Source organism: Lampris incognitus, chromosome 6 (genome assembly GCF_029633865.1).
Source record: "Lampris incognitus isolate fLamInc1 chromosome 6, fLamInc1.hap2, whole genome shotgun sequence".
Classification (NCBI taxonomy): Eukaryota; Metazoa; Chordata; class Actinopteri; order Lampriformes; family Lampridae; genus Lampris; species Lampris incognitus.
This window is the reverse complement of record NC_079216.1, coordinates 1396041-1423350: the sequence shown is the minus strand read 5'-3', so window position 1 is coordinate 1423350 and position 27310 is coordinate 1396041. Positions and strand designations below refer to the sequence as shown.

The following is a 27310-nucleotide window of genomic DNA, read 5'->3' as shown; positions in this document are numbered from 1 at the left end:
ACCCAATACCACCTTTAACTACCCCAAATCCCCTGAAACCACCCCAATTCCACCTCAAAACACCCAACACAATGGGTATTAGGTGTTCTGAGGTGGTCTTGGGGCTGTCTTGGGGGATGTTTTGGGGTTCAAACTACCAAATACTGCCGTAATCCACCTTAAATACCACCTTAAACAACATGTGTTTTTTAAACTCACATTAATCATCACTGAGAGAGCAGGGTAGCCACACAGACAGACACATGGGCAGAATGATAGACAGACACACGGACAGAATGATAGAGAGACACACACAGACACACAGACACACAGACAGAATGATCTTGGCCTTAACTCAAATTTAACTTCTAATTCTTGTTGTTCATGTGTGGGAAAAAAAAACATAAAAAAGTGCCCATGTGACCCGGGGTCTCCCGTCAGCAGATGTCCCTACCGGTGGACGTGTCCTGTTCAGGGTGGGCTGTGAGCGGGGCTCAGGTTGGAGTACAAAGACTTTGTCATTTACAAAAGCACCCAGAGAGAAAAGACAGGCGGCAGCTGAATGGAGAGGTCTAATTGCAGAGCTGCCTGGGAATGAAGTCCCAGGGAGGCAGGTAGGGAATGAAAGAAACACAGATGTCACTTTGGTGAACATCTTCTCATCTCGGCTCTCTCTCTCTCTCTCTCTCTCTCTCTCTCTCTCTCTCTCTCTCTCTCTCTCTCTCTCTCTCTCTCTCTCTCTCTCTCTCTCTCTCTCACACACACACACACACACACACACACACACACGCGCGCGCGTGCGCACACACGGCTGGATGCTCAAAGCCGGTCTATTCAGGGTTTCAGCAGATCGGTCTTCATATGGACTGATGAATGGACTGATGGTCTTTATATGGACTGATGGTTCACAGGGAATGTTTCCTGGTTTGTACTGGATGGACACAGGTCTGTTCAGCTGAATGCATTACACCTAATTTACAATAAATATCAATAGTATGTCAAGCACTGAGACTTTGGACTAACTAGCACTCAAACCCTGAAACGCCCCCAGCCGCCCCTCCTCTCCCTGTCCATTATCCTCCCCCTCCATTGAGAAGCCCAGCGGTGGTCTGTGAGGGTCATGTTCCTATTAAGAAACTATTGATTAGAGTGTTTATCCTGCAGGGCCCCTGAGGCGCTCCTCCTGGAGCCCTCCGAGTCTCAGACAAGTTAGACAGCATGAACAGCAAACACACCTCCTTTCTTTTCCTCTAAAAAACGCCTTTCCCTCCCACTTTGACTAACCTGTGCTACAATTTTCAACTAATTATCCACTCACGTCTACAAGTGGTTTTCAATCCACATCCACTTTTGTCTGTCAGTCTGCCTCTTCATTTATCTCTGTCCACCAATAAGTGTATTTATCCTCCTTTAGACTTATCTATCTGTATTTAACCATCTATTTCTAGATTTGGAGTTTAATCCCCCCTCAGATTTCAGCAGAATAAAACAAAAAAAGGAGAGATTTAAGACTACATCCCTGTTGCCATGGCGACCATTCTGCCTCTCTCAGCCACAGCCCGACGCCTCCGTCTACAGTCTGTCAGACGCTGTTCATTTCTTTCACACAAACTTTGATGGGAAGTTTGATATTTGTGATGAACTGGATTGAAATTCACCTTTGGTTGTAATCAGGATTTGGACTGAATGCCATCAGACAGACATGAAGAACGCTTTTTAATCATCACAAACCGGCGGGCTCATTTCTCAAAAAAAAAAAAACACAATGGAAAGTGTTCAACGTCCCGACAAAAACCAGACTGTAGCAACATGAAAATTAGCCTCTATCAAGAATAAGTGGCTGACGGACATTCTCACTGTATTTTGTTTTGTAGTTTAAAAATGATAATCCCAGAGAGGTAAAGCTACAGCTCGGGGTGACGTACCAGGCATGAGAAGGAATCGTTCATGCGGTGCTGAAGTGTGTATTTCTGTAACGTGGTGAACAAGGCGGTGTGGTCCAACTGACATGGCGCTGCAGAGATCAGCTCCTCCACATCTGGCCTCTGAGATGGATCCAGATCTGAGACAGAACAGCAACAAAACACAAACCAAAGAAGAAGAGAGAAGGAGTGAGTGTTAGAGCATGGTGGACAGAGACGGAGAGAGAGATTGAGCAGCGTCTCTTCTTTCAGACCGGACTCAGAATTGTTCAGCTGTACATCAAACTGCTGGTCTTTGTGCCATCGTGCCACATCTAACGGAAGTTTGCAAAGAATGAGGAGATGTGGAGGGGGAATAACGCGTGTTGACGGGGCAGTTCACGCTTCTGTCGCAGCCCAGCCGTGAACTGCAAGTGTAAAACACAGAGGAGTGCAATGGCACCGTTGCTTCTCAGGGCTTTCACTAATGGTTCCCACCTCAGTTGGCCGCGGATCCTCTGTGAAATCAAATCACAACCATTCAGCTGTAAGTACGTGCAACTGACAAAAACAGGCCTGACATGGAGGCAACGTGATGACAACATGGAGCGACACGCCGATTCAACAAGAACACCTGAAACCACAGGACTCGGCTATTCAGAACACATGAAAGTAGCAAAGAGCTTTGATGTACAGATACCAGTTTCTTTACCATGAAAGAGCTGGTAGGCCAGAGTGCCACAACACACACAATACTACCACATACACACTGTACACAATGTACACACACACACACACACACACACCTGACACCATCATCACACAGCGCTGAGCCGGAGCAGCCGGCGGTAATGAGGCCATGGGGCCGGGTCACGGACGGAGAGAGAGAGGGAGGGAGAGAAAAAGAGTGAGAGAGAGAGGAAGAGTAAACAGAGAAAGGAGGAAGACTGAGAAGAGACTGGGAGGCCGGCAGAGCCGAGTTCATTTCCAGTCTTTTCAGAAGTCTGACTGTTAATGGCCGGTACTGAGCAGCCCCACAATGAGAAGCCAACACTCCTCTTTGCCCTTTATTCTTTAAGTACATTTCAGGATGGAAGCTTTGCTAGCGGGACACAAGACCCTACAAAAGACCGAGGCTTGCAGTGAGGCTGCCGCGTTCACTCCACGCCAGCCCGCCTGCGGCCCACGCCTCACATCAGCACTACAGACGCTTTTTATCAACGCTGCTGCCATTTTTGTTTTTATTCTGCATCTTCTGTGTGTGAACACAGCAAAACCTAAAGCCCGCAAGCTATCCACTACCCCCAACACACACACACACACACACACACCCTTTTCTGTTGCCTTTGTCAATATAAAAAAGGAAGCAGAAGTGAAATCTCCACAATCAACGCATCTCTTTTCTTTCTCTCCTCCTTTCTTTGCATCCTTCCTGCCGTCAGAACTGCCCCATGGCTCTGGCCTCTTTCTCTCTGCCACATGTAGGTCAGTGTAAACTTGTTAACTCCCATGGCAGGGTGTCCTTAATGTCATTTGGAGAGAAGAGAATGACGGAGGCGACGCTACAGAAAAGGAGACAAAGAGAAGGAGAGGAGGGCTGATAATCAGGTCGGCGGGGAGGGGATATTGATTGGGAGGCGGGGGAGGAGTGCGGTAAAGCTGATCCATGTCAAGTTCAACTTTCAGCTATTATCTGGAGGGGGTTGTATGTAAGACTGTCTGGATGTCATTACACGTGTCATAGATGTGTGTGTGTGTGTGTGTGTGTGTGTTTACGTAGACGCTTGCATACTGTGTGGACGATGATGAGAGACAGATGATGAAGGTGAAACACATGAGGCCGGCATCAGCCTACAGACCGTTTCATCCACAAGAGTAACTGGGGGGTTCAAGTTCGTCCTAAATCCACTTGTATTGCTGGACTAACCTAAAGGCCAACAAAAGGTCACAAAGACTATCTTGAACTGTCACAGGTTCAATTCTAGCAGCAATCAAAGTGACTGTCTGCCACCAAGCGCCTTGAAGCAGTGAATCGACTCCGACACTGTGAGTCCTTCACATCAAGATATAACATCTCTCACACACGTAAGTGTGTGTGTGTGTGTGTGTGTGTGTGTGTGTGTGCTTACGTGTGTGTACACACTCATCTCATAGCAGCTCCATAGCAATCGTCAGGACAACAGTCAGATCCATGTGACGTGCAGGCTGAGGAGGCTGCAGTGTGATGGCAGCGTATTGATGCGGCAGCAGACAGATGAGTTGGGAGAGATTTGATTTGATGCACTCAGCGGAGCGGGGCGGGTGGAGACAAGATGTGGACAGACAGGCCTACCTGCCTCCATCTGGACCCCGGCTCCTCACCCATTCACTCACACAAAGTCAAGTCAAAGTTTACAATGACAAAACATGCATTGGCCAACAATTTTACACACACACACACACACACACACACACACACACACACACACACACACACACACACACACACACACACACACACGTGTGCTTAAACACCACATGAACGGGCCGCTCTGATGGCCGAGCGGAATAAACCGCCGTTCTTGCAACCTGCTCGTCATGTGGCTGGGATGTTCGTATCCCAGACTCGCCGTAACCAGTCACGGCCAGAGCGTCCACGGGGTAAGGCATTCATTAGGCCACCCTTACCCGAGGGATAGTGGGTGTAGATCAGTGTAGTGTGCGGGGACTCATCGTTCTCCAGCAACCCCTCCGGCCCACCCGGGCGCCTGCAGCCAAGCAACTAAAAGCGTTCTCCCTACGCCTCCTTCGCAGCCTGAAGGTGATGCAATCCATGCGAGGAGGCTTCAGCGTGTAAACTAGCGAGAGCAGCCGACACGAGTTTGAAGGAAGCTGGTGTTACGACTATCTCCTTCCTGTGGAAACGCGAGTCAGGGGAGTTTTTCGACAAGAGTTCCAGCCATATGCCATTGGGTTAATCGGGTGGGATAAGGAGAAAAACTAAAAATAAATTTTAAAAAAAACACCACAAGAACTACAGAGCACAGAGTAGAGCTCTTACAGTACATGTCCATTTCCATTTGTATTTACTGACTTGGAGACCATGGTAGCTAACACTCCCTGACTTGCACACCGTGTTAGCTAACCCTTGCTGACTTACAGGCCGTGTTAGCTAACCCTTGCTGACTTGCAGACCGTGTTAGCTAACTCTTGCTGACTTACAGGCCGTGTTAGCTAACCCTTGCTGACTTAGATGCCGTGTTAGCGAACCCTTGCTGACTTACAGGCCGTTTTACCTAACCCTTGCTGACTTGCAGACCATGATAGCTAACCCTTGCTGACTTACAGGCCGTGTTAGCTAACCCTTGCTGACTTGCAGACCATGGTAGCTAACGCTCGCTGACTTGCAGACCGTGTTAGCTAACCCTTGCTGACTTACAGGCCGTGTTAGCTAACCCTTGCTGACTTGCAGACCGTGTTAGCTAACCCTTGCTGACTTACAGGCCGTGTTAGCTAACCCTTGCTGACTTACAGGCCGTGTTAGCTAACCCTTGCTGACTTGCAGACCATGGTAGCTAACGCTTGCTGACTCGCAGACCGTGTTAGCTAACCCTTGCTGACTTGCAGACCGTGTTAGCTAACCCTTGCTGATTTGAAGACCGTGTTAGCTAACCCTTGCTGACTTGCGGACCGTGTTACCTAACCCTTGCTGACTTGCAGAACGTGTTAGCTAACCCTTGCTGACTTGCCGACTGTGTTAGCTAACCCTTGCTGACTTGTGGACCATGGTAGCTAACGCTTGCTGACGTGCAGACCGTGTTAGCTAACCCTTGCTGAGTTGAAGACCGTGTTAGCTAACCCTTGCTGACTTGCGGACCGTGTTACCTAACCCTTGCTGACTTGCAGAACGTGTTAGCTAACCACTGCTGACTTGCAGAACGTGTTACCTAACCCTTGCTGACTTTCGGACTGTGTTACCTAACCCTTGCTGACTTACGCACCGTGTTAGCTAACCCTTGCTGACTTGCAGACCGTGTTAGCTAACCCTTGCTGACTTGCAGACCGTGTTAGCTAACCCTTTAAAGGACAGTTTGCTGCCATTCACATTTCAATTTCCATGTAGTTTCACGTGAACGTCCCATCCGGAGAGCCGACAACGATCAGGAGGGAAGCATTCTAAAAGTACTCTCCTCAAAGTGTAGTCTGAATACTGTTCAGGTAATATGGGCTGAATGCAAGTAGTTCATTTCTGTGTTCTGGATTTGTAAGCCTGTAGTTTGTACTGTGCTGCAGCCAGAGCTGTCTGCACCATCAGCATTTAGTTCTAGGTCCACTTGTAAAGCGCTGCAGACTGGCTAGAGGACAAACACAGATACTTGTAAAAATACCTGAGAAATTAACAGAGGGTCTTCTCAACATTCAGTTTGGCACCGTTGTGTACTGTATTTTGATAATCGATGAAGGTCAAAGCTTTTTAAACTTCGTCACTATAAAGGCCTGCTTTATTCTACTCAACGCTACTGGTTTTACTTTTATCTCAAGTCAACATGTACTTCATTCCTCTTCTGCCTCCTCAACTCCTGCCCCCTCCTTTGTTTACCTTCTACTTAAATACAGACTTTTTAACCTGTTTTCTCTTCAGGCTGAACCAGACGCTTTCTTCTCTGTTGTGTGTGACACTCATCTGGCTGTGGAAGACATCGTGGACCAACACTGGTTTAAGAAGGGAGATGTGACCACTGGACACAACCTACCACACTGAATCACAGGTACGGGTCCGTTGTGTTGGTGTGGCATGTTAATGTATGCAACACGTATGTAACATGTATGTTCATGTATGTTTGTGCATGTAACACGTATCTATCACATGTGTAACATGTATGTTCATGTATGTAACATGTATGTTCGTGTATGTACATGTATATGACGTTTTTAAATATACTTTTAATTATCCCTGCAGGGAAATTACACTCTGCATTTAAGCCCTCCTAGCTGTGTAGCTAGGAGCAGTGGGCAGCCATCATGCAGTGCCCAGGGTCCAACTCCAGTTCTTCTTGCCATGCCTCGGTCAGGGGCACAGACAGTAGTTTTAACCCTGACATGCATGTCTTTCTGATGGTGGGGGAAACTGGAGCACCCAGAGAAAACCCATCGTAGACACAGGGAGAACATGCAAACTCCACACAGAGACGACCTGGAACGACCCACAAGGGTGGACAACCCTGGGGTTCAAACCCAGGACAAACCTTCTTGCTGTGAGGCGACAGCGCTAACCACTGCGCCACCGTGCCGCCCAAATGTATGTGACATGTATGTAACATGTATGTAGTGTGTCCTCATCATGTATGCCTGCTGGTCTGCTGGTGTGTTGTCAACACGCAGAGCTGCCCATCCATCCTGTTCTGTCAGATGCTTCTCATGCAGAAAGACGAAGAGAACCTGTGGTCTACCTCTTAAGACAACCAGTTCAGAGCAACTCCACAACACGTTTACTGAGGTTTTAGTGTACAAATCTTCATCAACATCAGTTCTAATGAAGCACAACGTATTGAGTATAATGTTAATGTGGTGGCAGTGTGTGTGTGTGTGTGGTGCAGCCCAAAGAGAGAGTGCAAGGTTAAAGTTATAGAAAGACAAGTAAATATGATAAAGCCGTGTACCATGATGATTAAACGACTGTATTTATGCTCTTGGTATGTGGGTGTGAGTGAGAGAGAATGCGTCTGTACTTGCCAGTATGTACACATGCAGTGATTAGTCTCATTAAACACTGCAATGTGCGACAGCAGAAATGCCTCAGGGTGCAGATGAAGACACAAGTTCATCGACATGCTCATTAGAGCAAACGGCGGTTCCTGTCAGCGTCTTCCATCCACACAAAGAAAAACAGAATGGCACTTAGCACCCGCTAAAGAGCTATTTCAGGAACGCCTTCAATTTCCCAACAAACCGAATGTCAGCACCTCTCGCTATTAAGTGTTCTATCTGTTCCATTACCACTAACAAACAGCCATGATGAGGTGGCTCGCATGATGCTGAAATTACAGAACAGGCTGTAATCACAGCTCAGTGTGCGGCCAGTGGTACAACAGCCATCTTCCAGACAGCCGAGCCCACTGACACCCACAAGACCCACCGCACGCACTTAACACAGCAGACGGTTTAAACTGGGAGGGGAGAGGGAACGCACGGATGTGCACGTAGCCTCCGCTCCACACTGATGGGAGGCAGGAGTGTGTTGGCACACACTCAGCAGCCGGAGATCAACGCCGAAACCTGAGAGACTCTCTCCCGCCGTCCTCAAAACACTCACACCAATCCAACTACCGACAGACGTAATTCTCTCTTTCCATTTACTCCCTTTCGATGGTATTAATTGTATCTGGACACACTCGCATATTGTCACATCAGGATGCACAATTCTGCTGTATAAGTTAATGATGACAATCTATTGTTACCTAAAATGTTTCACAAAATGAGGTGTGAAATATCTGAGGGAGTGGTATTTGAAAACTAGGTTTGGTTTAATATTACACTTTACCAAACAGTTCGTGATGAACATCAATTAGATTCTTAAACATGGACTCATCAGATATCCTGACAGATCTATGTGTATATATATATATATATATATATATATATATATATATACACTACCGTTCAAAAGTTTGGGATCACATTGAAATGTCCATATTTTTGAAGGAAAAGCACTGTACTGTTCAATGAAGATAACTTTAAACTAGTCTTAACTTTAAAGAAATACACTCTATACATTGCTAATGTGGTAAATGACTATTCTAGCTGCAAATGTCTGGTTTTTGGTGCAATATCTACATAGGTGTATAGAGGCCCATTTCAAGCAACTGTCACTCCAGTGTTCTAATGGTACAATGTGTTTGCTCATTGGCTCAGAAGGCTAATTGATGATTAGAAAACCCTTGTGCAATCATGTTCACACATCTGAAAACAGTTTAGCTCGTTACAGAAGCTACAAAACTGACCTTCCTTTGAGCAGATTGAGTTTCTGGAGCATCACATTTGTGGGGTCAATTAAACGCTCAAAATGGCCAGAAAAAGAGAACTTTCATCTGAAACTCGACAGTCTATTCTTGTTCTTAGAAATGAAGGCTATTCCATGCGAGAAATTGCTAAGAAATTGAAGATTTCCTACACCGGTGTGTACTACTCCCTTCAGAGGACAGCACAAACAGGCTCTAACCAGAGTAGAAAAAGAAGTGGGAGGCCGCGTTGCACAACTGAGCAAGAAGATAAGTACATTAGAGTCTCTAGTTTGAGAAACTGACGCCTCACAGGTCCCCAACTGGCATCTTCATTAAATAGTACCCGCAAAACACCAGTGTCAACATCTACAGTGAAGAGGCGGCTGCGGGATTCTGGGCTTCAGGGCAGAGTGGCAAAGAAAAAGCCATATCTGAGACTGACCAATAAAAGAAAAAGATTAAGATGGGCAAAAGAACACAGACATTGGACAGAGGAAGACTGGAAAAAAGTGTTGTGGACGGATGAATCCAAGTTTGAGGTGTTTGGATCACAAAGAAGAACGTTTGTGAGACGCAGAACAAATGAAAAGATGCTGGAAGAATGCCTGACGCCATCTGTTAAGCATGGTGGAGGTAATGTGATGGTCTGGGGTTGCTTTGGTGCTGGTAAGGTGGGAGATTTGTACAGGGTAAAAGGGATTCTGAATAAGGAAGGCTATCACTCCATTTTGCAACGCCATGCCATACCCAGTGGACAGCGCTTGATTGGAGCCAATTTCATCCTACAACAGGACAATGACCCTAAACACACCTCCAAATTGTGCAAGAACTATTTAGAGCAGAAGCAGGCAGCTGGTATTCTATCGGTAATGGAGTGGCCAGCGCAGTCACCAGATCTGAACCCCATTGAGCTGTTGTGGGAGCAGCTTGACCGTATGGTACGCAAGAAGTGCCCATCCAACCAATCCAACTTGTGGGAGCTGCTTCTGGAAGCGTGGGGTGCAATTTCTCCAGATTACCTCAACAAATTAACAGCTAGAATGCCAAAGGTCTGCAATGCTGTAATTGCTGCAAATGGAGGATTCTTTGACGAAAGCAAAGTTTGATGTAAAAAAAATCTTATTTCAAATACAAATCATTATTTCTAACCTTGTCAATGTCTTGACTCTATTTTCTATTCATTTCACAACATATGGTGGTGAATAAGTGTGACTTTTCATGGAAAACACAAAATTGTTTGGGTGATCCCAAACTTTTGAACGGTAGTGTATATATGGACAAAAGTATTGGGACACACCTCTTAATCATTGAATTCAGGTGTTTCATTCAGACCCATTGCCACAGGTGTATAAATCCAGCAGCTAGCCATGCAGTCTGCGTTTACAAACGTGTGAAAGAATGGGTCGTTCTGAAGAGCTCAGTGAATTCAAGCGTGGTGCTGTCATAGGATGCCACCTTTGCAGTAAGTCAGTTGGTGAAATTTCTTCCCTGCTGGATATTCCACGGTCAACTGTAAGTGGTATTATTGAAGAGTGGAAGCATTTCGGAACAACAGCAACTCAGCCAGGAAGTGGCAGACCATGTCAAGTCGCACAGCGGGGTCAACGAGTGCTGAGGCGCATAGTGCGTAAAAGTTGCAAACGCTCTGCTGACTCAATAACTGCAGAGTTCCAAACTTCCTCTGGCATTAACATCAGCACAAAAACTGTGCGCCGGGAGCTTCATGGAATGGGTTTCCATAGCTGAGCAGCTGCATGCAAGCCTTACATCACCAAGCACAATGCCAAGCGTCGGGTGGAGTGGTGTATAGCACGCTGCCACTGGACTCTGGAGCAGTGGAAACGGGTTCTGTGGAGGGATGAATCACGCTTCTTTGTCTGGCAGTCTGATGGACGAGTCTGGGTTTGGCGGATGCCAGGAGAACGTTACCTGCCTGACTGCATTGTGCCAACTGTAAAGTTTGGTGGAGGAGGGATGATGGTATGGGGTTGTTTTTCAGGGGTTAGGCTAGGCCCCTTAGTTCCAGTGAAGGGAATCTTAATGCTTCAGCATACCAAGACATTTTGGACAATTCTATGCTTCCAACTTTGTGGGAACAGTTTGGGGAGGCACTTTTCTGTTCCAGCATGACTGTGCCCCAGTGCACAAAGCAAGGTCCATTAAGACATGGTTGGGTGAGTTTGGTGTGGAAGAACGTGACTGGCCTGCACAGAGCCCTGAAGTCAACCCCATCGAACACCTTTGGGATGAACTGGAACGGAGATTGCGAGCCAGGTCTTCTCGTCCAACATCAGTGCCTTACCTTCACAAATGTTCTTCTGCATGAATTGGGAAAAATTGCCACAGACACACTCCAAAATCTTGTGGAAAGCCTTCCCAGAAGAGTTGAAGCTGTTATAGCTGCAAAGGGGGGACCAACTCCATATTAATGCCTATGGATTTAGAATGAGATGTCATAAAAGCTCCTGTAGGTGTAATGGCCAGGTGTCCCAATACTTTTTTACATATAGTGTATATGTAAAACATGGTGTAAAATTTCCTATAAGATTATCACAGTGATATTATATAATATTCTAATAAAAAACACTGAGCTTCTCTGATCAGTGCAGCCTCACATGCGCAGGACGGCTGGTGTCCTCTGAGTTCTGCTGTCTTCTGATTTCTGCTGTGTCCTATGAGTTCTGCTGTGTCTTCTGAGTTCTGCTGTGTCCTGAGTTTTGCTGTCTTCTGTATTCTGTTGTGTCCTTTGAGTTCTTCTGTGTCGTCTGAGTTCTGCTGTGTCTTCCGAGTTCTGCTGTGTCTTCTGAGATTTGTTGTGTCTTCTGAGTTCTGCTGTCTTCTGAGTTCTGCTGTCTTCTGGGTTCTGCTGTGTCTTCCGAGTTCTGCTGTGTCTTCTGAGCTCTGCTGTGTCCTGAGTTCTGCTGTCCTTTTGAGTTCTGCTGCATCCTGCATGGCTTTGTCTTTTTGTTAGGCTGCAGTCACACCAGCATTGGTCAACGCAGAATTTCAGATCAAATTCATTTCAAATCAATAGATTCTTCATGATAAGCAATTTCGCTTGCTGTTGCGAGGCAAATTCAGCTTGATGCCTTCATGACCACTTCAGGTTTGGTAAAATTTGACACATAAATTCGTTGGCCAGTAAAAGAACTGCTTTGACCGTGTTGACCTTTGAGAGGGCAATAGCTATCAAGAGTAAATGGAGGAAGCTAAAGTTTTAGCAATGTCACATCTTCAAATTTTATACTACTGTGCTCTGACAGAATATGAATTGACTCCTGTGAGGAAACCTACTGATGGGGGCCACTGTTTTCTGACTGGCTCCTCGGCAGTTTGCCGTCTTGTTGTGACTGGGAGGAATCGGTTTGTAGGACTGTCCCGTGGCGCGGTACATGGCCTGGATCCACATCATGCGGTCCTGATCATCATCACTGGCGAACACCACCAGATCGCCCTCCTTCACTGCATTGAAGAAGACCTGGCCGCCCTGCAAACCTGATCCATAGAGAAACAGGAAAAATAAATAGATATAAAACAGTCAGAAATGTGAGAGGGAGACAGAGAGACTGGCAGATCAAGTCCAAGGTCCTCTGGACAACTGCAACTATCTCAGAAATCCTATTTTTAATTTCTAAAAGTAATTTCATGCATATTTCATGTTGATGATGTCATTAACTCCTGAGCCATATGCTCGAGCCTTTCTTCCACCATACGTGGGCTTCACATCTTTATGTACTGTCAGTTTGATGGACAAGTCATTCATTCCAAGACTATAACTTGACAGACAGTAATGGACTAGTGCCCGTTGTGGCCATCGGGTCAAATGGCTGACGGATGAGAGTCACGTCAGATTTTTCCAAACTCTGTGTTACATGTCATGACACATTTTACATGTGTCAGCACCTGAGCAGTAGTGTTAAGGTTAGGGTCAGGGAAAGAGGTCAAATTCTGTGCATGCACTGACTTTTGTACATGTGCAGAACAGATCGGGCAGCTGGCACGGAATGGGTAGTGACACTACAAACACATCGTCACTGTAACAGGAAGTAGGAAGTAGATAGATATGATATCAACTTCTAAATAATGTCTCTCCCCAATATATAACTCATTAAAAAATTCTTACTGCATTTTTCATAATGGAAAGTTTAATGTTGGTAAGATATTTGTAAGCTGGGTATCACGTACTTTTCTGTTTAGCTATTTTTCTTTCTTTAATGTAAAAATAACTCCCTCCAAAATGTACTAATTTTTGGGAAGTAAATATTTGACTTGCTGTTGGAAAAGCATTTTCATCCAACATGTGCTCCGAGCCTCATAGAATTTAACACTAGACTTTTTGCACTGTTGTGTTGCTATGAAGGTGAACATTGTGTAAAGCCGGTCTCCATCAAACTGACAATATGTAAGGACGTGAACAGGATGTTACAGGGCAGCAAGCCTGTGTTTCTTAACAAGACCACAGTAGTAAACCAGTGCTCCCAGCTTGGATCTGAAAACTGTCCCAACATCCGACAGTCAACCATCAATTTGATTGGTGTGGCCGTGTGGGGTGCCGGGGTTATTGAAGGTGTTTTATAGTTCTGTCTGGTATGCGTAATAAAGATTTTTTTATGATGTGGTTCTGAGTGGGGTACCGGGTTGTGGGTCGCAGTAGTCCACGGTGTAGCCCTCCAGCTGCATTATGTCCTGAGGCTCGGCCCTCTTCTCTCTGTAGCTGCACATGGCGAAGGTGTACTGGCTTACCTGAAACACCCAATTCATTCAATGTTTGTCATCTTGCAGACTTACAATGTATTTATACACACATAACACAGGGGAATCCACTTTAAAGCCACAGTCCTGAATCTGCTGGTGTTACTGGACCAGTGTGTCTCTACCTAGGTGTTGGTGAGGTGAGTGTCTGAGCTCCATTCCACATGAATGAGTCAGCAGGGCTGTTGTGTCAGAAACAAACATAAAACCTGGTAGAACCTGAGTTGTACTTATTGATGTAGTGCTATGTGTTGGTAAAGGTCTTCTGCCAGCTTGTTCTGTCATATCTGCTGGTAGACACAACACCTTCACTTCTTCTAATGCAACACTACCTGCCTTCTTCTTCCTCATCTGGCTGCACCCTGTCATTTTTCCTGGTAAAGTCCTACCAGACACTAGCCATCCTTAACACACACTGCTGCCGTCTGCAGGATGTGGTGTTCATGGATTAACTCGTCTTTAACACAACAGAGATAGAAAACAGACATTGTTTTCAAGTGAATTGTCAGGCTTTAAATCCAAAATTGCCAATATTACAAACAAGCTCTTGTGAGGTAGTCAGGGGTCAGAGGTCACCCTGTGGTGAACACGTTTATGATAATGGATGGTGTGTGCTAGTTGACTAAGAGAAGACTTTTAAACAGATTTACAGGAGGATCAGTGAATGAGGAATCTGAATGGTTATAAAAGAAAAAGAAAATTAAGCTAATAAAGAGACTTTATAATAAATTTACAGTTGAGGTCAAAATTATTAGCCCCCTTTATGAAATCAAACAAAACCCTTAACTTTTCCATGGAAATGACCATAACCAAAAGTGTTTATAGTTTAATTGCTTCCAAAAGAACAAAGACAAAATCTCCACTAAGCTTGATTAAGATATTTTACTGATGTGCTGAATTGAAACAAGAAAAAACAAAAATGACAAGGCCAAAATTATTAGCCCTCTGACAATTAATAGTCAATAGTGTAACCTTTTTGACTCAAAGCTGACAACAACCTCTTATGGTAGTTCCTAACTAGGTTGGCACATGTCTCTTGAAGGATCTTAGCCCATTCTTCCATGGCAAATTGTTCCAGCTCATCCAAATTGCGTGGTTTTCCAGCATGGACATTAACCTTGAGCTCCCGCCACAGATTCTCAATAGGATTGAGATCTGGACTCTGAGAGGGCCACTCCAGGACCTGGATTTTGGTGTCCTTCAAAAAGTTTTGGACCAACTTGGATGTATGCTTCAGGTCACTGTCTTGCTGGAAGACCCAGCAGTGACCTAAAGCTAGACTGGCAGCAGATTTCTTTACATTAGCCTTCAAAATGCCAACATAATCTTCTTTCTTCATGATCCCATGAACCCCAACAAGGTTCCCTGTGCCTGAAGCAGCAAAACAGCCCCACAGCATTATGCTCCCACCACCATGTTTAACTGTGGCAACTGTGTTTTTAGGGTTGAAGGCCTCTCCCTTCCTTCGCCAAACAAAAGCAACATCCATGTGCCCAAACAGCTCAAGTTTAGTCTCATCAGACCAAAGGACAGACTTTCAAAACTCGTGCCCATGTTTCAAATGTTCACGGGCAAACTTCAGTCTGGCTTTGATGTGCCGCTGTGTGAGCAATGGAGTTTTTTCTTGGATGATGACCTCGAAGCCCACCACGATGAAGAGCCCTCACAACAGTCTTCCTTGAAACATCAAGTTCAGAAGAGGCCAGTTCAGCAACAATCATCTTGGCAGAGATCCGTGGACTGTTGTTGACATCTCTGACTATTTTCCTCTCCAAAGTTTTTGAAATCTTGCACTTTCGACCACGCCAGGTTTGTTTCTAACAGAATTTGTCTCCTTGTGCTTTGCAATGATGCAATGCACAGCTGTTCTAGACACTGTGAAACGCTTGGAAATCGCAGTATAGCCTTCCCCCTTAAGATGAGCATCCACTATCTTCTTTCTCAGTTCCAGACTGATTTCTTTACTTTTTGGCATGATGAAATTACTTCTTACCAAGAATTTAAGAGTAGTCTCTCTCAATCAGGTGTTCAAGTGCTACTAGCCCTGTTCATTGGAGTCCCTTAAGTAAAGTTCAATGCTGATTGATTGCTCAGGTGTGGTTTGAAAGCTGACTGATTGCTCAGGCGTGTTTTGAAAGCAAAAAACCACATGGGGCTAATAAATTTGACCACTTCAATTTTCACTCCATTTGTTATAAAGCAAACCTGAAGATTTATTTTACATTCCAAAATGTACCAAATAGGGGCCTTAACATTGATGAATTTTTTACTATGTAAAGTTTTATGAATGACGCAAACATTGGGCAGAATTTTCGGGAAATTTGCCATAGTTCCTTGAGGGCTAATAATTTTGACCTTGACTGTATATAGTGTTGGCTTCAGACAGAAGATGTGCTGAAAAGCCATTACAGCAGGTACAGACACTGTTTAGCCTCATAAGCAAATACAGCAGTGGCTTTCTAGTCCTCTTTACTACCTTGCTTACTGCATTTGGAGGTAGAACTCCATTAGGGGTCCTCAAGAACCTGCAACATCAACTGTGACAGATGTTCCACCTTTTTCTATTGTCTGCGATTTTGAATTTTGTGTAAGTCACAAAATATTATTTTTCAGCTAATACCATACTGACACAAAGCATCTCTTCATAACCATAAAATAACGTGGAGTACTCATCAATGACATGAACAACCATCTCCAAACATGGTCCACACTGTCCACATCCATCCTACTATCAGCTCTTCTCATAAATCACACTTCCTAATTTGCTTGACAACATGGAGAAGAGTAAAAAAAGGAAAGGAAAATAGAATTTGGATGCCACCTTCTTCAGTCTTTTACCTGGACAAGAACAAAATATCTTCTTTTCCAGCGTTTCCACACTTGCTGTCCCAGCGCGTAGAGATACCTGCAAAACAGACGTTTCATGGGTGCTGAATGAACTCTCATCTGAGTTTAAACAAAACCAAATAAAACTATCAAAACAAATCCATCATCATACACAAGCTCCAATAAATGATTTAAAACCTTAAATCAAATGTTTTTTATGCAAAACCATTATCGTTCTCTGTTAAAGTACTTTAAAGTTCACAATGACCTCCAGCAAACTGCAGCGGCCAGAATATTCCATTTATAAAGTGTGAAGACAGACAGGAATGAATGGCAGCCCAGAGCTCAACAGAGAGGCCATGACACAGACAGGATCCCATTGAAGGAGGTCTTCAGTTCCCAGAGAAAATGGAAAGACAGACCAAAGAGGCCTCTCAATCAATGGCCCAGCTCCTCAGGCCTCCCAAAGCGTGGGATATTGGCAAGTGCAAGTGAGGAAAATCAATGGATGGCGAGACCCCTTTCTTCAGGCCTGCCGGCTGCCCTTAAGAAAAGCCTCCAGTCAAGGTTGGAGCGTGCCTGGATGTAGTTCGGCTGAGGGAATCTGGGCCATTCTCCAGGAGTTGGGTTAACATGTGGCAGCAGTAATCAGCCACTTGTGAAAATCATTTGGTGTTGGTTCTCCAACACCTTCTGTCAATTCAGAGCTACACAGTGGAGGGGGGGGGGGCATTGACCGCAGCCTTGGCCCTCCAATGGCCCTCATTCACTGCAGGCATTTTTCAGCCTTCGCCTTGCTGCTCTGCATTTCACGAGCCTGGAGGAGTCCGCTGCTGGCTGCTATTTTTTTAACCTATTGTAACTATAGTAAGATCCAGTGTTCAGGCTCAATCGAAACAAAACGCAGGAAAATAGAGAGTCTGACTTCTCTGACAGCTCAGAGAGGAGGGTACAAAACATACAGTACTGACATCTGAAACTCATAAACACCCTCGAAAGCAGTATGAATAAAAACAAACAGAGTTCCGTAGAAGACGGTGGCAACCAGAGTCCATTAAGCCCAGTCACTGAAACACACGAAGACAGAACTACCTGACTTAGACGCTGTCTGTGTGAAATCTGAAACTGGTAGAAATAATCAAATATGCTCCCTATATTTCCTTTCACAACAAACGGAAGTGATTCACGGGTGTTGCTGACTATCATCAATCTATTTGATGGAATCAAACGTTTAACTGAGCATCAACGTTTGGCTAAACAAATCTTTTGACCGGAAGACATAAAGAGAGTTTATTTCAAGTTTCTTAACCCATCACAACTGCAGCTCGTTTTCACACTCAGTCACCAGATAGCCCACAACCTCCCCCAAAACCTAAATCAGTGTCAAACTCCCTGTGAAAACAATCAATTCCACCTCAGTTTGTCTCCAACTGGTAAAGGCTTCACTGTGCAGTGATGCACTTCACACAGACACGGTGCGATTCATAAGGTCTTCAGACTGGTTTAGAGATGACAGAGGATGTCAGTTGGTATTGCAGGTCAGCAACATCCGAAAGAAACTGAATACTGACAGTCAGTCAAGAACCCACAGAGACCAAGACAGCGGGTTTTATGGAGGAACCAATACTGACCCCTTGTGGACAGTTAATAAAACTACTGCCTCTCGTTCATCAGAACAAAGGCTCAGAGAGTGAGAGATGGACAGAGGGAGGGGAAGCGAGTGAGAGAAAGAGAGAGTGGGAGAAAGAGGGAGAGAGAGATGGAGAGAAAGACAGAATGGGAGAAAGAGCGAGAGATGGAGAGAGCCAGAGAGAGCCAGAGGGAGAGAGGAGAGTGAGATAGGGAGAGAATTTTTGAATTTTAATTTTTTATGTACCACTTTACATAAGACTACCCTTATAAAAGATTTATAAATGGTTTATACTTAGTTTATTAATTAGGTTATACACACTTTATAAATCACAAATAAACAAGTTATAATACAGTTTTCATATATCAATGTGGGCTCACTATTTGGCAAGATCAAGTTACTGCTGCCTTTTTATTTATCTATCCTTTCAAATCTCAGATGTTGCTAGTTAAGTAACCAATGAACTCCGAGGCTTAACAGATAAATGTGGGCTCACTATTTGGCAAGCCACAGGTCAAGGTTATCCTTTTTATCTAATGTGTTATACCAACTTATTAAGAATTATAAAGTGTTCACAACCTAATCCATAAACTAGTTATAAACCATCCATAAACCTTTTCAGGGTAGTCTCATTGTAAAATGGTACTGACCTTTATTTACAATTTACTCACACGATCCAAACCATAGCGCCTGCTCTGAAAAAAGTAGTGAACAAAGCAAAAAAATACAAAACAAAACCAAATAAAACCGAAAATAATTCAAAAATGTTAAACAACAAGCCCTCAACAACAGAACACAACACCTCCCCAACTCCCCAGATGTTCATAAAACCATCTGGATTGCCTGTCAGTTTATAGTACTCAAGCTCCACTATGAGTTGTGCAGCCATCACTGCTGTCATCACGAGGCCCTGCCCCTGTGAATCTGGTTCTTTCTGGTTTTCCAGACTCTGTTAACGAGCACATGCAGACTTTTTTTGCAGCTGAAAATCATGGACCATAAATAAAATGTTCAAAAGATAAAATTTTCCGCTTGGCCCTGAAACCATGAAACTAGATGACTAAATAAACCCTGAAGTGTAGGACACAAGATGAAAGGTGCTGTAATGACTCCCTGCTAGGACAGAAAGGACATCCCTCCCCTATGCTAGGATCCAGGTGCCCCAGATATCCTACAGCATATTCTTTCTTTCTAGAAAAGAATATGCTGTAGGAGTATTCTTAGATCTAAAAAAAAAAAGCATTTGATACGGTTGACCATGACTTATTATTAATAAAACTACAAAAATATGGAATCAGAGGAGTAGCTCTTTCTTGGCTATCCAGTTACCTAAATACTAAGAACCAATATGTGCAAATTAATAATTATAAATCACAATTAATGATGGTTACGTGTGGAGTTCCTCAAGGCTCAGTGTTGGGGCCAATGTCGTTTATTTTGTACATTAATAATATATGTGAGGTTTCAAAAGCACTAAAAATAATTTTATTTGCAGGTGACATAAACCTACTTTGCAGTGGGGACAACTTGGAACAACTTTTGGATACAGTAGGAAATGAATTGAAGAAACTAAAGAGTTGGTTTGATTCAAATAAACTAACACTAAATGTAAGCAAAATGAAATTCATAATACTTAGGAATCGGTCAACAAACTCAAACAAGAAGCTCATGATAAATGATGTAAAAATCGAAAAAGTGTCGGAAATCAAATTTCTTGGAGTAATAATAGACAATACATTATGTTGGAAACCACATATAAAGTATATTAAAGCAAAAATATCAAAGTCAATTGCAATACTATATAAAGCCAAAGATCTCCTGCATCAACCAGCACTGTACACCTTGTACTGCTCCTTCATACGTCTATACATCACCTCCTGTGTGGAGATGTGGGGGAACACATACAAAACAAACACACATCCTCTCTTCGTCCTTAAAAAAGAGCCATAAGAATTGTAAACAAAACCACTTACAGAGAGCCTACAACCCACTCTTTATCAAACTGAAAGCAGTAAAATTTAAGGATCTGGTTGACTTCAAAACAATTCAAATCATGTACAGGGTAAAAAATCAGCAGTTACCAAACAGTGTCCTCAAGTTGTTCCAAAGGAGGGAAAGTAAACACGATCTCAGAGGAATATGTAGTATATTCAAAAAACAACTAGTGAGGACAAATGCAAAACTTCATTGTATACCCATCAAAGGAGTCAATCTATGGAACTGTACAAAAGAAATGAAGATGTGTACATCAATAAGTAAGTTTAAACAACTCTTTAAAAATAACATGTTGAATAGCTATAGGACGGATGAACAAAGTGGTGGACTGGAATAACAGGACATGATACGTGACATGTAAGGTGCCTTGTTTGACTTGTACTGTTTTGTTTATTTTGATCTCTATGCATTGGCATTTCTTTTCTTTTTTCCACTTTTGTTTTGTCTTGAAAGTTTTGTTTTGGTTTGATTTGATTATTAAAGTATAAGAAAGGGGTAGGAGCAGAAAAGTTGTTCACTTCATCCTATGCCCTTTTCGAACATGGTCTAGTTATTACTTGTGTTGTTACAGAGAGTTTGCAAAATATGTTCACTGTTATTTCCATTTGTTCTTGTATTCCTGCCTGTGTGTTTTATTTTGTTATTTTAGCATGTTCGAAATGAAAAATCAATCAATCAATCAATCAATCAATCAATATCCGTTTGTAGCTATAGTCCCATGTACAATCCTCCACTGGAGGTCTCCCGTCCATTTGTCTATGAGGAGCTTGTACAGGAACTGCTAACGTCTTTTTGGGGAAGAACCTGGGCCAAAAAACCCAGTCCACTTCAGTGCCTTTATTCCTGCCTTAGAGTAGGGGTAACACTTTAACACAGGAATAGTAAGCTGCTTTCTAACCCATATTCTCAAATTCTCCCAACTCTGGAGTTCTGAAAGATGGAAAACTATCCTCCTCCAGCCACTCTCCAACACCAGCAGAGACAGTCAGAGAGGGAAATACATACTCACATTCATCATACTACTGATGAGACAGAGTATGGTTCTCAGCAAACACTCCAAGGTGCCCTGGCAAGGACACAGACCTCCTACACCAATATGTGCAACAGTCTAAAAGACTTGATTCCTGTCTACGCTGCAAGATATTCAACAGAACAGTTGTTTTCATGCGATGTCCCAGCTTGGCACAATGAGCCTCACGGAAGCTGGACTGCAGGCTGACAGACAACAAGACCTGGGAATTGATTAAAACATTACCAAAAAATGGAGGGACTTCAGGGTCATGGCGGAGTGAGGACATCTTTCCAAAGCTCTCCTCATCTTCTATATACGTAATTTATTCCTTTAAAATGCGCTTCTTTTTTTTTTTTTACTTAAACCTATGTCATGTTATAACCAACAGTATTATTATTGTCACGATCACTGTTTGACCTTAACAATGTCTACCAAAAGTGGCAGGGTTAAAAACACTAACAAGCCCAAGCAGACCTCACCACCTAAACCATGTGCAAGCAGGCTAATGGCTGACACGGCTAGCTAAGACCTGACACAGATACTAAAGGAATTGAGAGAGGGTATCAAAGCTAACGTGGCGGTAGTGGAGGAGGAAATATTAGCAGTTACGTTCTTCAGTATCAGTCCTCCAAACTATTGTCTCTGCACATGTCAAAGAAATGGCGGACATTGAAACCTCTGACAAACGTGGACGGGAGAGTCACAGCGCTTGAAAAGTCGCATACGGCTCTGAAGGCAGAGAACACCAAACTACAAACCAAGCTGGATACTCTAGAATACTTCTTGAGGATGAACAGCATTAGGGTGACTGGACTAGAGGAGAAAATTGAAGGAAACCACCCCTCTGTCTTCATGGAAACGTTCCTGACCGAAGTTTTTGGGAAGGACATCTTTACTTGACCACCTGTGGTGTGGACCGCGCTCACCGGACCCTGAGACCGCCGGTGTCGACAGGTCCTCCGCGGGCTATGGTGGAGCAGATTCTGCGGATGTCATGGGAGAGAGAACAGCTGACGTATCGAGGAAAAAAGATCAGTTTCTACCCCGACCTCAGTGCTGATTTATTACACAAGAGCACTGCATTCCTCCTGGTGAAGAAACAACTTCGGGAGGCAGGAGTGAAATACTCCCTTGTACATCCAGCAGAACTGCGGCTTGTTTTCCATGGGACAAGCATGTATTTGAAACACTGATGGAGGTGACTGCTTTTGTTAAGACCAAGATTCTACTCAAGGAGGAAAAAACATTCCGGGAAAGGACTGAGGATGATGGTATGTGGTATGAGACTGGGAAAGGATTGAGGATGATGGTATGTGGTATTAGACTGGAGAAGGACTGAGGAGGATGGTATGCGGTATTAGACTGGGAAACGTGTGAGGATGATGCTACGTGGCATTAGACTGGGAAAGGACTGAGGATGATGGTATGTGGTATCAGACCGGGAAAGGTTGAGGATGATGGTATGTGGTATCAGACTGGGAAAGGTTGAGGATGATGGTATGTGGTATTAGACTGGGAAAGGTGTGAGGATGATGCTACATGGTATTAGACCAGTAAAGGACTGAGGATGATGGTATGTGGTATCAGACCGGGAAAGGTTGAGGATGATGGTATGTGGTATTAGACTGGGAAAGGACTGAGGATGTTGGTATGTGGTATTAGACTGGGAAAGGTGTGAGGATGATGCTACGTGGTATTAGACCGGTAAAGGACTGAGGATGGAGGATGATGGTATGTGGTATCAGACTGGGGAAGGACTGAGGATGATGGTATGTGGTATTAGACTGGGGAAGGACTGAGGATGATGGTATGTGGTATTAGACTGGGAAAGGATTGAGGATGATGGTATGTGGTATTAGACTGGGAAAGGACTGAGGATGATGGTATGTGGTATTAGACCGGGAAAGGTTGAGGATGATGGTATGTGGTATTAGACTGGGAAAGGACTGAGGATGATGATATGTGGTATTCGACTGGGAAAGGACTGAGGATGATGGTATGTGGTATTCGACTGGGAAAGGATAGAGGATGATGGTATGTGGTATTAGACTGGGAAAGGACTGAGGATGATGGTATGTGGTATTAGACTGGGAAAGGTTGAGGATGATGGTATGTGGTATTAGACTGGGAAAGGATTGAGGATGATGGTATGTGGTATTAGACTGGGAAAGGAGTGAGGATGATGGTATGTGGTATTAGACTGGGAAAGGATTGAGGATGATGGTATGTGGTATTAGACTGGGAAAGGACTGAGGATGATGGTATGTGGTATTAGACCGGGAAAGGTTGAGGATGATGGTATGTGGTATTAGACTGGGAAAGGACTGAGGATGATGGTATGTGGTATTCGACTGGGAAAGGATAGAGGATGATGGTATGTGGTATTAGACTGGTCAAGGTTGAGGATGATGGTATGTGGCATTAGACCGGGAAAGGATTGAGGATGGTGGTATGTGGTATTAGACCGGGAAAGGATAGAGGATGATGGTATGTGGTATTAGACCGGTTGGTGATATTATTGCTACGCAGCATCGGTTACCTGCCTCATATTTCCTTATGCTTAAAGGCATAAGATCAGAGTATCTGCTTTTTGTTGTTCTTTTATTTGACTTACACCTATTGTTGGTTATTGTTTGCCAGATGGCGTATGTCAGGATAAGGCAGTGTAAAAGTGCCAAAAAATTTAAGTTAAGAGTAAACAACATAGGAAACAAGTATCGCACAAACTAACCACACTTGGTAAGAAAAAAAAAAGACATGTTTTATGAATCCTCTGTTAAGCGAGGAGAGGTAAGGTGCACATGTTGTTAATTGGCGATGTACCTTTTTTGCACACATGCTCTCTGGGGTTTTGTGCACTCGGTTAGGGTAAGTGTGGGGGTGGGGGTAGATCTCTCATCAATCTCTTGTTTTGATTTTTTTTTTGTTTGTATCTCGTTTCTTCCAAGATCCCCTTTTGTCATTCTATTGCTGTTATTTACACTCATCCTTTTTATTGTAACTTTTCTTGTACTTCATCGTATTCTGTACCCTGGTATTTTACAATGCAACCTAGGAAATCATGAGCATGGTTAGGAATAGTGGGAGGTCAGTCCGCGGTGGCGTAGCGGTCTAAGCATCGGCTTGGTGTCGATGCAGTTGCCCACTGGGGACTTGGGTTCGCGCCCCGGTCTCGTCAGATCCGACTATGGCCGGACTCGATGAAGCAGCAATCATTGGCAACGCTGTCTTCGGGAGGGGGGCGGAGTCGGCTTGTGTTTGTCATGTGAATGCGTCTCTGTGTGTGTCGGAAAAACAGTGGTTCGGCTTGGATTCGCCTTGTCACGAAAGTGGGGAGGCGCTTTCCTTCGAGACTGCCGGCCGGAGAGATGCAGTTGGCGAACGCATGCAATACGAGGGTGGGTGTTTGAACTAAAATAGGGATCAATTGGCCACTAAATTGGGAGAAAAAAGGGAAAAAATCAGAAATAAATTTATTAAAAAAAAAGGAATAGTGGGAGGTCAATTTTATTTCTTGGAATGTGAAATCTCTAAATCAGTCTGTGAAGGGGAATAAAATGCTGGCACATCTGGATCAACCGGGGGTAGGAGTAGCCTTCCTTCAAGAGACACACTTAGATAGGGCAGATGTTTTAAAGATCCAGAGAAGCTGGGTAGGGAAAGTATTAATTCCAAGTTTGATTCTAAGGCCAGAGGCACAGCTATTCTTGTACACAAAAGTATTTCTTTTGAAAGTGACAAAATAATCACAGACCCAAATGGCAGATTTGTTATTGTCACAGGACAGCTTTTCAGTAAGCGGGTTGTCCTTGCCGGTGTATATGCTCCCAACTATGATGACTGTGCTTTTATTAATTCCTTTTTTTCTTCTATTAATAATCATCACCTGGCTATTGGGGGTGACTTCAACTGTGTCCTCTGCCCCAAACTCGATAGATCTTCATCCAAACCTGCACCCCTAACTAAAATGGCTACAGCTATTAATAATTTCATTACACAATATGGAATGGTAAAGCCGTGGCGATTACATTTCTCTACAGGTCGGGTTTTTTTCTTCTTTTCGCCCGTTCACCATACTTTCTCTAGAATTGACTACTTTATTTTAGATGTAAAACTTCTGCCTTTTTCTAGTTCTCCCACCTATCATAGCATCGTGATTTCTGATCACAACCCTCTGTCCTTTGAATTAGACTTCCCTGATGTACCATGGTGCCTGAACCCTCTCCTTCTTTCTGATGGTACTTTTGTGAAATACATCCAAACACAAATATCACTTTTTATAGAGACCAATGCATCACTGGAAATATCCCATAGCACCAGATGGGAGGCACTAAAAGCATACTTATGTGGACAAATTATTGGCTATGCATAATACCAAAAAAAAAAAAAAAAAGTGGCCAAATTAAAAGGGCTCACAGCTGAAATTTCACTAGACAGCCAATATGCTTTGACTCCTTCCCCAGAATTATACAAAAAGCGAATTCGTCTGCAGACAGAATTTGGTTTGGCCTCTACCTCAACAGCGGAACAATTGCTATTAAAATCTAAGCATACATTTTATGAATTCGGTGGCAAAGTAGGCAGGTTTCTTGCTCACCAAGTCCACCATATGGCAGCTTCGCGCAAAATATCCCAAATTAAGACCGCCTCGGACTCTGTGACCACAGACCACAAGGGGATTAATGATGCCTTTGTGGCGTTCTATGCTAATTTATACTCATCTGAATATGACAATGATGTTTCTTAATCAGTCTCTCTCTTTTTTTTTTTTTTTTTGAGAATTTCATCTTACCAACCCTTAATAACTCTCAGAAAGGTGATCTTGATTGCCCCTTGACATTGGAGGAGGTCTCAGAAGCCATCAAAAGTATGCAATCTGGTAAATCCCCAGGACCAGATGGATTCCCAGGGGATTTTTTTAAGAAATTGCAAAGGAGTTATCACCATTATTATTGTCTGTTTATTAAATCATTTTCAAATGGGAATCTCCCCGAAACAGGCCTCTATTTGTCTCCTGCATAAAAAGGGCAAGGACCCTCTGCTGTGGGAATCGCACAGACCAATTTCTGTTCTAAATGTGGATTATAAAGTCCTTGCTAAGTCCCTTGCTAGGCGGCTCAAGAATGTTCTTCCTGATCTGGTACTGCCTGACCAAACCAGCTTTATTAGTAATGGGCATTCCTACTTTAATATTCGTAGGCTCTTTGATATTATCTACGCTCACACTCGGTCGAATGTTCCTGAGCTTGTGATATCCTTAGACGCTGAGAAGGCTTTTGATCGGGTGGAGTGGGAACATTTATTTAGGACTATGGGAAATTTTGGATTTGGTAATGACAATATATAATGGGTTAAACTATTATACGCATCCCCCTTAGTTTCTATCCATACAAATGACTTACATTCAAGATATTTCCTGTTATACAGATCCACCAGACAGGGTTGCTCTATGAGCCCCCTGCTCTTCACACTCGCCATTGAACCACTTGCTGCTCTCTATGTCAGTGCCAGGCCTTAGAAGGGATAACCCAGTGTAGCGGTCTAAGCATCGGCTTTGTGTCGATGCAGTTGCCCACTGGGGACCGGGCTTCGTGCCTCGGTCTCGCCAGATACGACTATGGCCGGATTCGATGAAGCAGCAATAATTGGCAATGCTGTCTTCGGGAGGGGGGCGGAGTTGGCTTGTGTTCGTCACATGAATGCGTCTCTGTGTGTGTCGGAAAAAGCAGTGGTTCGGCCTGGATTCGCCTTGACATGGAAGTGGCGGGGCATCTCCTTCGAGAATGCCGGCCAGAGAGATGCAGTTGCTGAATGCTTACACGAGGATGGGTATTTGAAGTAGAATAGAGAGCGACTGGCCACTAAATTGGGAGAAAAAGGGAAAAATCAGAAATAAATAACAAAAGGAAAAAAAAAGAAGGGATAACCCGAGACCATGCACAAATCATCTCTTTATGCTGATGACCTCCTTTTATATATTGCCAACCCATCATCTTTGCTATCACATGCTCTGTCTATTTTGGAACAATTTGGAAGGTTCTCAGGCTACAAGTTGAACTTACAAAAAAGTTAACTTTATCCTGTAAACCCAGTGGCCCTCAATATCCTGGCTACAGCATTTCCATTCAAGAGAGTGACATCCCACTTTAAATATCTCAGGGTGATGGTACCTTGCTTCTTTCATATGCTATTTAAATTAAATTTCACACCTCTAATTGAGCTGTGCAAGCAGGAC

At 43.8% G+C, this 27310-nt stretch overlaps 1 protein-coding gene across 2 annotated transcripts in view; it reads right to left on the bottom strand.

The window, feature by feature from the left end:
• cadps2 (Ca++-dependent secretion activator 2) overlaps positions 1-27310 on the bottom strand; it is a 238848-nt gene that overhangs the window by 132561 nt on the left and 78977 nt on the right. Inside the window, exons 9-13 of one of the 2 annotated variants that reach the window (XM_056281255.1) lie at positions 16451-16517; positions 13495-13603; positions 12179-12355; positions 10601-10622; positions 1905-2052 (exon numbers count right to left, since the gene is read on the bottom strand). In XM_056281255.1, coding sequence (XP_056137230.1) covers positions 1905-2052; positions 10601-10622; positions 12179-12355; positions 13495-13603; positions 16451-16517 — 523 coding nt within the window. Of the gene's footprint in view, positions 1-1904; positions 2053-10600; positions 10623-12154; positions 12356-13494; positions 13604-16450; positions 16518-27310 lie in introns of both variants that reach the window. The other variant, XM_056281254.1, reaches the window with a different exon arrangement.